This window comes from Athalia rosae, chromosome 1, assembly GCF_917208135.1.
Source record: "Athalia rosae chromosome 1, iyAthRosa1.1, whole genome shotgun sequence".
NCBI lineage: Eukaryota > Metazoa > Arthropoda > Insecta > Hymenoptera > Athaliidae > Athalia > Athalia rosae.
Window position 1 is genome coordinate 12,494,952 of NC_064026.1, and position 12,760 is coordinate 12,507,711.

The following is a 12,760-nucleotide window of genomic DNA, read 5'->3' on the forward strand; positions in this document are numbered from 1 at the left end:
TGTCTCGCGATGAAGGGAATCGCTGCGAGAGGAAGAAGAAGAGGTCAAAGAGAGAGAAGAGCGCTGCAACTGTAAACAACTTGGTTCAACTTCATTCTGTTTGAGTTCTTGCGTATATTGCGTTAAAGCTTCCCCAAATATTTATTACTACCCCATTAAACCGACGGCCTAAGCAAACGTTGCCGGTAGCGGCAACGTTGGGAGAAAGTAAGAGTAGTAGGTACCCCATTAAAAGAAAAAGAAGAAAGGGAAAAAAAAAAAAAAGGAAAGGAATTTTTCAGATTTTATAATCCCGTAGAATTTATTCCCGGTAATTTAAAATAAATCGTACATTTTACTGGAGCAATTTCCTCTCCCTTATCGTGTAAACTTATCTACTTCGTTTCGACAATTTACTTCACCTCCTGTTCTTACTTCCTATTAGTTTTTTTTTTTTTTTCTATTTTTGCCAAAAAATCTCTAGCAGACCGCTCGTATTCAAGTTCGGGAAGTACATTTTTCATCTCTCGAGAACCTTTCGGCCCACTGAAAATTTTTCACGTAGGTACGACGTTCATTTGAAAACGATGGCGTACCGACTCGGGATGCTGCGAAGGAGTACACAATAATCGAAGAAATGGACACGCGATGCGAATGAAATAGTACGCGGTACGAGTACAGGTGTAAATAATAAAACGGCCATTTTTATCGTCCCGCCAGAAAATGACAGAGAATGGCACGAAGGCACTACGAGGGAGAGGGCATTGTTCGCGGAGGGCGCGGTAACCGCCGGCGCGATTAATTATGAGCCGTGTAAACAATAGTGGATGTAAATATGTATACCCACTTCGCGGCAGTCGAGCTTTTTTATATGAAAACAACTCGTCAAATGTGATTTGCAAAAGCCCCCTATACACATACACAGCAACGAGGACAGAGGAAAGGAAAAAACGAAAACCAAATGAAGGAATAAATAAACTTGAAAGCAACAAAAATCTAGATGGGAATGAAAAAACAATGAAACGACTTCGCGGCCGCCTTTAGTGGACCATCAATTATTCGTTCAATTCATTTAATTGCTGCAGTAATCCCATCTGCAGGAGATCGGAAGAGAAATTTTACGCTTGCAGTTCGAAAGAATGAACGATCGTTGCAAGCTTATTAAATAATTATTCATTGGATTTAATGAATTTCTCGCAACCCGACACACCTTATACCGTACAGACGTTACTTATGGAATATCTCAAGGGCCTCGAAATGAACGTCGCTCGAAACGTCTTCGAGGTGGTATTTCAAAGAACTTTTTCATGATTAGACCGGCGAACCTTCGACGAAGTGGTAACACTCACAATTCTCAATTCTCACCGTCGGATTCACTATGCGTGAAACTCTCAGCGCATTTACGTTCGAGTTTTTCGCGCTCGCGATGTTGCCGGGAGCGGTTACATTTGCTAAAAACAAATCTGTCACCCGTGGCGAATCACGATGGATAATTAGGACGAAGAAGAATCATCGTTGTTCGAATAATCGGTGGCTTAGCGCGGTGGTATGCGACGGTCATAAGGGGAAACGAAGGCGGCAGCTGCCGCGCGTGGGCACGCGGATATTGTTGAATAGCTGATATTTGCTATTCCCGTTGTTTCGTTGTTTCGCTGTGATGGTGAATCAAAAGAGTATTAAGTTACCGAGAGGCGAGCGGTCTCTTTGATTGGTCCAGCAGCCGCGCCTATAACTTTAACGAAATTGTTCAGACGAGCGCAACCATTTTGGCAAACTACCAAAGAGAGCAAGCAAACCCTGCTCGAAAAGAGAAACTCAACGAAAAGGAGGAGACGTGTAGAACCGACCGGGAAAAACGCGCTTCGCTTTATTATCCATGCGCCGCATCAAACGGAATTGGTACGAGGTATTTGCGTTAATCGCTTTTACTCGATCATCGTATAATAATCGAGAGTAGAAGCCGTTGAGTGAAACATGCGAGCGTGTGTTTTCTTTTCTTTTCAAAGTTTTTCAATTTTTTTTTTTTCCCCCCCTTCCTTTTCTCGCTCAATGTCGTTCGCATTTCGTGTTCCACTCTTGTTTTTTATACGACGAAGTAGGGTACATGTATCCGGTGTAAATTACTCCGAGACTTCGTGAGTTGGTTAAAAATATTTCTTCAGCGATTACCCCGCGCGGCTTGATTCTTCTCCATTTTTATTTTTCCCTTTTCGCCGATCTCCTGTGATCGTAGACGAAATTCAGAGTAGTCCGACGATGGCCTTTGGCGCGGTTATATGAGCCACGACATTTTGAAAAGGTTGTGAAATTTTATAGCACGATGCGGTAAGGTTAAAATCGGCTATCGGGTCCGACGCGCACGATCAGCCACCGTCCACCTACGACCGCAACGTGGTAGCCACCCTTATAACTACTCCACTCTACTTCGCTCTAATACCATCGCAGGAATATTACGGTTACGTCATCTGCGACGCGGCCTTTATAATACGTTACAGCGTTTCGCGCTAAACCGTACGGGGTGATAAACGAATTTTCCCCCCGCCGTTGCCGATCGAGGGATAATTTTCTGGTTGCAACATTTCTAATTTATAACTTTGTTTGTAATTTTTTCTTTCTCCTTTGGCAACGTCGTCTCGTACGGGAATGTGTGAGTTCGGATGGGATTCCCGGAATAAAATAATGTCGGAGAGACGGAAACGAAACGTTCGTTCGCATCGCGACATACCTTTTCGAAAAAGAAAAAAAAACAATGTAAACCCACGTGTACATGTTTCGTTAACTCGAAATTTGTTTTAGCCGCGTCGCGTATCGTATGGACATAGCGGAGTCCTCCGCGCCCTTAACCAACAACCTTGACCAAACCTGCGCGTATAGGTACACACCCAAACTCAAGCTCGGGCTGTTTAAATTTTGTTTCTACCCCATTACCGTCGGCAACCGCGCTTATTCTACCTTCGTCCTTCGTTGAGTCCTACGCCGAGTTTCCGGGGTCTGCAGGACTAATAAATTCGGCGCACGTGTCCCCCGGCTCGGGCACCGTCTTTGTTTCCACTCCTACCCCCCTCTGATTACTGACCACCTCAAACTACCCTTAGAATCGAGATGATTTTATTCCACCACTTTTCTCCCTGTACGCATAGGTCGGACGACGGGGCTTCGCCTTTATTATTGCGCAGGCTGGAAATGACTCCGGGAAATTGGAAGAGCCTCATCCCGATTGAGTCGAAGTCTTTTGATTTCTGTTTTAACCCTGGAGCGATTCGGTCGTTCGATTCGCGTGAATGTCAAGCGTTATTTCTTCGCCGGGGTATACACACCCGTCGCACAGCGCATCGTCGTTGAGGCAACGCCGAGGGAAGTCCGTAAACTGGCTTCTTCGGAATTTCTCGAGTACAATAGTAGCGGAGAATACACGGTATATCTGTGTACACGACGTCGTCTCGGTGCAGCAAGACGTGGACATAAAACGCCCCTATAAAAATAGAAAAACTTGCATACTACCATTTTTATTCCTTACAAATGATGCGACCGTAGACGGAGACGGAACTCCACCCACGCACTTTGCTCGCGGGGTGTATACACTAGGCGGTTCTCGAGATAAACGGTGAGGAACTCCGTTCGCTGGTCGCATCGGGTATTCCAACGCTTGTACTTTTATGTGCGCGGTTACCCCGTGGAATACTGAAATAATTTCGAGAATCGGAAACGAGAAGATATAGTCCTGTGTTCGCGTCCACGCCAAAGGATGCAGATTTCACGATACACCCTGTACAAGACCGGAGGGATCCTCCCTTATTTCTCTACGGTATCAGCTTAATACAAAACGATTTTACGAGCTGTATAAAAAAGCCATTAGTCCTTCTCGATTGGACTCTGCATGGGGAAGGAGAGGGAATCGAGGTGCGGGGGTGAATCGCCGGGGTATCTCAGCCAATAGACGAACAGCCCCACACGTCCGTGTGCGTGCGATGTATATGTATATATCCATCTATCCGGATTGTGTATAAAACATAGTCGGAAACCAGCCGGTTTTTAGGAAAAAAGTGAGGTTCCATTGTCTACAGAAACTGACGTCGACTGTTTCGTTCATCGGGATGCAGAGGTATTTTGTACTCCCTTCAACCTCATTATCTAACGTTTGAATAGGTTGGATACGCGTTAGATTTGCAACGACATTCCGGATTCTGCAGAAAACTCGTATTATTATACCCCGGATTCTCTTCGAGGAGGTTTTGTGTTGCCGAACAAGACGGCTGGGGGGTGGGGTGAATCCCCTTTTTGTTTTTTACGGCTTCCACGCCTGATTAAATACCTCGCCGTTCTTTGTATCGAGCAGTTCCGCGTTCCTTTCCTTCCTTTCTTTCCTTTTCTTACCGTTTTTTTGGTAGTGCGGTACGCGACGGTATCTTCGACTCATTCGTTCTTCCATTTTTTTTGTTTTTTTTTTTGCTTTTTTTTCTCTTTATATTTTCTTCTCCGTTCGGCAACAGCTTTTGCGGAAGAACGAAGAAGGCGCAAGATACTACGTTAGCCGGCGTTCCTCTGCGTCGATATAACAGTACCGATCATGTACATACGAGCTGCGGGAATACCGAGAAAAATAAAGAAAAGTTGCGGGAGATGAGAAGGAAATATGTTTCCAGTTCCGCACTTCCGCAGTCGAAGGATCAGGTATAGCTATCTCCTGAATAATATTTTGAAACTTCGATTCGACTACTTGACACATTCCCCCGCGGTAGCAGCAATTCTTTGAACTTATTTTTTGCCCCTTCTATTTTTAACGGGGTAGGGCGTAGACGTTGCTAGAGATAAACATCTTAGAAAAATGGGAGAGTCGGCTTACGTAATAAATTCGGAAATGAACGGCTGATCGTTTACGGAAGGGGACGGATACTTGTAACTGCAATTTTATTATCTTATTCTTATCATCGCGAGTTCACTGACGAGTCTGCAGGATCGGTACATTCGTTCGCGAAGCATCGCCGGTAGGATGGGATGAATCGATTCCGAATTGAATTCTGATAAATAAAGTTTCCCGGAACGGAAATTTTTCAAGCATCACCGCGCTGCTTACGGTATGAGAAAATATCCCCTGGTATTCATGGAAAAAAACCCTTTCAGCCTCACGAGAAGAAAAAAGCCGAGGAACCTCCGTCTCTCGTCTCTCGGTCCACGTTGTGAAATCGGGAATTGGGCCAATGGGGTCCTTAGGGTACAAGCGAGGGGATGGGACGGGGACCAGATAAAAAAAAAGGGGCGAAGACTCTTCGAACCTCTACGCGGGCGGGAAGAAGAAACTGGAAGGAGTTGTTTTCGCTGGGGTTATTTTCCGGGTGGTCGAATTTTACCGGTGCCCCGTCGCCGTCTCACCGTCGACGACGACCTCGTTCTCCTCCTTCTCGTCGAGGCGTGCCCAAAGCTATTCCTACCTTATACCCTAGCCGATGTCCTTCGCTGCTTCGGAGACAGGTTACTCTGCCACGTACCTATCTATACCGCCGGTCCCAGGCGGTCCAATATCCCCGGGGGACATTTATTAGACAAATATTAGCGATCCTCGTTCCTTCGATCTTTGTACTTCCGTTCCACCCCTCGATTATGTACCGTTTCCCCTTATCGGGGGAAAAAACCATTTCCCAATTTTTGCAATCTCCAACATCCGAGGAGTTTGGGGGCGGGTTGTTAACTTCTTTATTTTTATTCTTTCTCTACGGATCGATAGGTTCTTTACTATTGGTATCAACGAATACCTGGAATCATACCTCGGAGGATGTACACGGTGAACATATTGTATTTGCGGATACGTGTCTGATGCGGTGATGGGAAGGTCGAGTCGTTGCTACCGACGATGAAAATTGAGGTAGGGGGTACAGCGATCGAAAAAGCGGCGAATTTGCAAGCCAGATTCGTTGGGCGTTGTCGCAGGACCGAGGGTAGGTACGAAGGTAATGAAAACACATTTAAGATCGAGGAGAGCTGGGTTCGAGGGGGACGGGTAGCGGAGGGGGAATCGGTGGCGCGTTTCTTCGCTCGTCGTCGAGCGAAGGTCGCGCGACGAGCGACAACGACGTGGATGTGGTTTTAGAAATACCGAGTGTGGCATAATTTATCAACCGCGGGGCGAATTGACGCGTCTGTCGTTAGAGAGAAACGGTGCGATAAATCATTAGCTCATGGTTACCTTATATACCGGGGACAGGAGGGGAGGGGGAGCAAAGAATTCTCGGTTAATTATAGACGACGCGGGGAATCGAGGTGACGGCGTTACCGCCGTCGCGCTCCTAACGTTTACCGGTCCGAAACATCCCCCGAACTAATTCCAACAAGTTTTCCCTCAACTTCACCGACGATTCGAAAGAACCCCGTTCCCATTCCCATTTCCCGCTGCCAGAGAGCAATACCGGTGATGTTGCGAAGCAAGAGAGGAGGCGGACGAGCGAGTTGAGTCGGAAATGAAAGGTAAAACCTATACCGTATTTTCTCGGTGATCACCGCGCGTCAACGCGCAAAGCCCACGCACTGACGTATTTCGGTTCACCAAACATTCGAAGGAGACGTTATATCCGATAGATTCGGATGGTCGGGAGAAAGAACCCCCTCGCCGCGAGGTTTTCTCCGTTTATTGCCAACTTTATGCGTGATACTGAGAAAAACTCAACGATCAAGTTCACCGTGAATCGTTGTGCGATACATTTTCCCCTCGTGAGTTTGGCGAATTACCGAGGAGGGTACAATGACAAAGAATAAAGCACGATATCGGGGGAAAAGGCACGTGTACAAAATAATAATAAAGAAACAACAAATCTGCAGGTGTACGAAGAAATGAATATCACGGGGATGGTTCCAAAGGCGTTCGCGTTTAGCATTTGTATCGCGAACGGTCGCCTTGGAATTTATATCCCCCGAAAGAAGAGAAAAAAAAAAAAGGAAGAAGTAAATTTTTCCATTTCCAACGATCCAACGGCACCGAAGCGCGCTGGGACGGAATTGAACAGGAAGCTTTTACGCCTCCGAAATTTTCGCTGCGCGGGTATATTAGGGTGGCGCAAAAACAACAATTATTTTCATCTTTTGCGTCTCCAATGAAAGTATATTAGTTTAACATGTTTCAAAAGCCCCCGTCCAAAGATCAGCTCGAAAAAATATTCCTGAGAGGTCGCTAAGGATTTTAAAAAATTTCAAAAATCGTCAAAAATTGAACTTTTTTTATTTTATTCTCTTTCTAGTTATTCTATTGTGTTCGAAGTTGAAAATTACGGAGTAAGGTAAAAAATGCTGCTCAAATTCAAGAAATTTCGTAAGAAATTATTTCATGTATCAGATTTTATTAGAGAAACTAGTCGTTACAAGGGATACTCGGAGTTACGACCTCCGAGTTGAATGCACAATCGAGTTCGACGAAGCAAAGTCTGACTCATCGAAGCAAAAATGTGTCTCGGCTGCCTACTGGCCGGCGTTCAACGGAATTTTTCCAACTGGTCGTATCTCGCGAACGGGATTTCAGAGACAACATGTTTTTCGCGTTAATCTACTCGGATCGACCTCCTCCATTACCCTATCATTTCACGTATGTATTTAGTTCTGGGACACCCTGAATATACTTATGCATACTTTATTGAAAACATTTTCAGTTCAATCCCTTGACTGAAAATCTCACCCCTGAAATTGAAATGAAAAGTTGAACTGAAAATATTTTGTCCGTAATTTCGTATATCGTACGTAACATGTGCTATATATAAGGTCAACGAGTTCAGAGATTTTATCGAACGTTTAGCGTTCGCGACTCGGTCTCATTCGTCATTGATGGTAAATGCGGACCTAGAGGAGCCGAAAATAACGGGTGCCTCGGCAACCGAGAGGATAAGAGAGGAGACAGAGATGAAACGCGAGGAAGCAAGAGCCTCCGGCGGATAGCGAAAAGGGTCCCGAGAGTACAAATTTACCCTTCCGGTACTTTCCTCCAAAAATAAGCAGGGTTAACGCGGATTTCTGATGCGCAACTCCCTGTACCTACACCGCCTTACAGATAGAGGTATACATATACCACCTTGGGCGCCCGGAACGGCGTATGCGCGAGCCTATTTCCCGCTGCTACGCCATCCCCTTGTCCCTCGCAACTCTCAAGTTTTGTGTATTTTCGCGAGCTCGTCGTGATCGTACAGCTGATGCAGCGACCCGAAAGGTAAGTACTTTACCCAACCAAACCGTGAACGATCGCTAAGTATCGAGGCTCGCAGCTCCATGCGCACGGTGCACAACAAGCGGCGCTTCATCATCGCGAGTAAACATTTAGCGGTGCGGTCAGCGAGCTTCCGGTCGGCTGGCGAACGCGTCTGCTGCCTACGAGCACTAACGTCGGCGGCAACGGCGGTCCTAGGCGTCCGCTACGTTGATTCAACATTTCAGATCGACGCCCACGCGCACGTCACACACTGACGTCCCTACGTTTTTTCATACGGTACCGCGGAATCTCCGATTTATGCAACTAATAGGAATCACCGTCCGAACAACAAACACGGCTAACGTGCGGAAAACTCTCTCCGTTTGTGTGGTACGGTTGTTTTTTTCTATTCATTCGTTCGTTTAATTTCTTCTTCTTTTTTTTTCTCCCTCTTTCACGCTCCTCGGTAACGACCCACTTATTTCTCAATCACCGCGACAATTGGAAGCAAAGTCTCTATTCGGAATCGCTATCGGGGCGATGCTCCTCGTATTGCCCGGTAATAACAGAGTCCATTATATCAGACAATATCCGTGGCGAGCCAAATGACCACACGTGACACACTCGACTCGACCGATTTGCATGAGATATGCGAGCTGACGGTGTCGGAGCAGCGGTACGCGGCTCGGCCATCGGTACAGTTCCGTCGAACGTATACGTCGCGTAAGCTCGGTACTGTCCTGTAAAAGGAATATCGACGGATCGACGGAGGTACGGACGGACGGAAAGAGATACGACGACGAGTGGCGATGCGTAGTCACAGTGGCGAGGGTAGGTGTTAGTCGCGACGGATATAGGAGGAGCTTACAGTCGGGCAGGCTTCGCCGACGAAACCCGATGGCTGATGTAGTTTTGCCGCGCCGCGCCGCGCCGTTGCGTTACGTAAGACCGACCGACCGACCAAGCGGCAGTTACCACTGTCGAACCGTACGGCCGACCCTCCGACTGCTGCGACTACTGCCGTTCTTGCTGCGACTGACCCACATACCGTTAGGACACGAGATCTTTATTTAAACTCGTTTCTTGACGAGAGCAGACTCTCCATCTCCATCTGCATCCCCATCAACATCCCCCCCCCCCCCCCTCCGTCTCACTCCTATTCATATTCGGATAAATATCGGGTTCATATTGAAGCTGTTAAACTATTCAACTCTCTAGTTTCTTCTAACTCCGGCGAGGCGAGCAGACGAGGGGACTGAACGTTTCTGATTGTTTATTTATTTATTTATCCGGAAATCGGAGATGTTTTTCTGTTTCCCTTCTTTGTTCGTCATTCCGTTCAATATCCGTAACGAGCGTGGTGATGGTAAAGAGCTTTTATGACTGTGATATTTCACTTTTCAAGGAATTGTACGAGTTGAAAAATATTTTCAGAAGAAGAAAACGACGATGTTGGTTCGTTCGTTCGATGATTTGATTGGAAATACAAATCATAAATATGTCCCGACGTGGCGCACACGATGTGTATATTTCGCCAGGAGGATAGGGAAAAAAATAAATAAATAAATAAATATATAGCCCCGCATAGGATTCGCTGATGCACGCTCACGTTCGTGTAACAAATGATTTAATTTCATTCAACGTCGTTTGTCAAACGGGGAAAGACGCATAGCAAAGACTCACCGAGTTGATAGCTGTCATGTTGCCAACTCGACTTGGATCTGTCTCCACTAGCCCGCTGTCGCTCTGAAACAATCGAAAAGGAGAAGATTCAGTTATTAACCAGCCTCGGTCGGTATATTATTTTTAGAATCGACTTCGTATCTACGGGTGTACGTATTTACACGTGTAAGGCTCCCATCCCGGGCAGCAAAATGTCGATATCCGAACGCGGATATCTGTGTACACCTACGTACGGATACGCGACGCAAATATTAATACAGTTGTGTCTCAATGGACGTTGAAAAAAAACTGGATCGTTGGGCGGTAACCTTTGATGATAATAAAATGAAAAATAAGTAATTGCCCCCGGAGCAAAAACAAAACTGAGAAACTGGGTGTATCGAGACGAAAGAGGGAGGACCGTGCCGGAAGAAGGGGTGAAGTTGGCGGTGGTAGGGCGTCGTAAAAGCAGGATTAACCGCGTCTGATCCAAACTTCCGCCGTCAACAAGAGAGTCGCGCGCGTTCCCCGCGGCGAAGGTCGCTCGATCGTTATTAATTCTGGTCAGCGGCGAACCCCAAACTGAAATTCAACCCCGCACCCTCCGCCGGCGACGTGCAAACCGGAGAGACTTGGAAACTTTTCATATTTATGCGGGATACGTACGGGGGCAGTGAAACGTTGCGAAATAATAATTATATTCCGGTTGCAGGGTACGGATTTACGAGGATCGGTCTAACGACTCACGATCGTCGCGAGACCTCGAAAAAACAAAACTATCCGCTGCGGCGAAGAATCCGTTCGGCACTCGGGTTTTATTTTGTTCGTTTTTTTTTTTTTCATTTTTCTCAATGTACCGGAACACCGCTACCTACCTATTTTCATACAGTAATTTGACATGAGCTTGCCAACTACAACCTACTACAAATTGCGTTATCCTCGGTAGCGAGTTATAGAAAACTCATCTTTGAAACGCTCACATTTTCCCAACGGAGGGGGAGGATAAGAAACTAGAGGTAGAGTAACAGAAATTCACGTCATAGTACAACGTCGTTATAAATTTATATTTCTCGATGATGTAGCACGATAATGTACGGATATGTGTACGTACACTCGACCCAACCGTCATTACGAAGGATGCGGCGTGCCTCTATATTTATAAATAAACTTACAATAGCGTTCAGCGTGAAGATGCTGCGATATCGCGAACGAATATGAACAAGATCGAGGAATAATTAAGGCGGCGTTAATTTTGACCTTGTTAATCGCATTCGGAAGTATTCATCCGTAAAACGAACAGCACCGTTTCAAGTAAATATCGTTCGACGGTAAGAAGTATGCGATGTTTAAACCCATACGCATACATCGAGTGAGGTATTTGGCTTCACGGATGACGGACTATAGTTTGTTCAAAAGTCGAATGGACGGATGAAGAACGTTGGGTATATGATGAGAGAACATCTTACGACGTCACCATTCGCGTTACGTAGCGTCGCGACGCCGCGAAGAGTTATAATATGACCTCGGGATACCAAACTGTTACGTCAACTCTTCCGCCGAAAAGGCATGATGTACGCATGACATATCAGAACGTATGGGTGTTGATGCAGCAAGCATCAGGAATCACCCGCGTAACACCTAACAGATCAAGGAATTTCAATAATGATTTACGAAGAAATTCATTTTTTCCGCTTCTCTTCATCTCCACTCGTGTGTACAATGGGAATATGTTAAGTTGCAACTATTTCACTGGTGAAAATACCTCGCGCATAGGTATGTTACAATATAGCTCAGGTATACCCGCGGAATCGTTTTAATTCCTAGAATCGCCATATCGCGGTAGGTGGTATACTTCTGCAGTGAGTTGTGCGGTAAAATTTATTGCATTTTCCCATAAATACGTAACAGCTGTAGACGCGCCCGTGGATTTGTCGGTACATACATATAACTGTGAACGCATGCGGTTGCTTGTACATTTTGTTATTTTATCGTCGTTTTGTTTTCACCTATTTTCGTTTACTTTTTTTATTTATTTTTTTTTTATTTTTATTTTCTCCTCTTTTCCCGTAACTCTGTCAACCATAACTTCGACGGTAGGTGTGCCGTAGCACGCCATAACACCTGCAGTTTGCAACGTCGTCATTTACGATTCCGGTAAAACATTTCTTCCTTTATTTATACGTCCCGATAAAAAATGCTCGATTCTAACGTTGTTCGTCGATTAAACAATCGTACGACGTATTAAAGATAAATCTTGTTTTTTATTTTTTCGTCAACAATCGTAGGTACTCGCGTTATCCTTAATACCGTCGCGTATCACGAGCGAAACAAAAAGATGGATGTGTACGAGGTCGAGCGAGGCAAGTAAAAAGGGTAGGAGAGTAAAGTGAAGTTAGGTAAAGTTGAGTAAAGGGGTGGTCGGTGGTAGGACGAAAGTTGCAAAAAGAGGCAAGGCTGCCTTTGACACCATCGTCCTATAAATTGAAGAACTCCAAGTTTTCAGGGAGCTGCGAGCGAACGCCACCGAACGTGGTGGGTTATAAGGCAATGTATGTAACACACGTATATACACACGGGGATATACACGGTAGGTACATGTACCACAACGGGGACAAACACATAACTCGATACATATGTGTACCCCTGTGTGAATATACCCCATCTCGTATATACGTCTTGTAACTTATGTGCCAATGCGTATGGTATATGTGTGTGTGCCTATATCGTACTGCGTCGCGGCGAGCGGAGCCCCGAAAAATGACATTTGCTTCGTCTAATCTCATCTCCTGAGCCTCGGCTCATTCTATCAACGCTCGATGTGATGGACAAAAAATATGAAGGGGGAAAAAAAAGTTAGTCGGCAGAAAACCCGCACGACGCATACGTGAAGGAGAAATAAAAATGTATAGGTATACATACGTTGTTTATTTTATTTTACGAGTTGAGGAGAAAATACGA

At 45.6% G+C, this 12,760-nt stretch overlaps 1 protein-coding gene across 11 annotated transcripts in view; it reads right to left on the reverse strand.

The window, feature by feature from the left end:
• Window positions 1–12,760, reverse strand: part of LOC105687062 (mucin-4) — a 198,626-nt gene that overhangs the window by 109,245 nt on the left and 76,621 nt on the right. For all 11 annotated transcript variants that reach the window (XM_048648935.1, XM_048648929.1, XM_048648930.1 and 8 more), the window contains one exon: window positions 9,824–9,886. In XM_048648935.1, coding sequence (XP_048504892.1) covers window positions 9,824–9,886 — 63 coding nt within the window. The remainder of the gene's footprint in view (window positions 1–9,823; window positions 9,887–12,760) is intronic.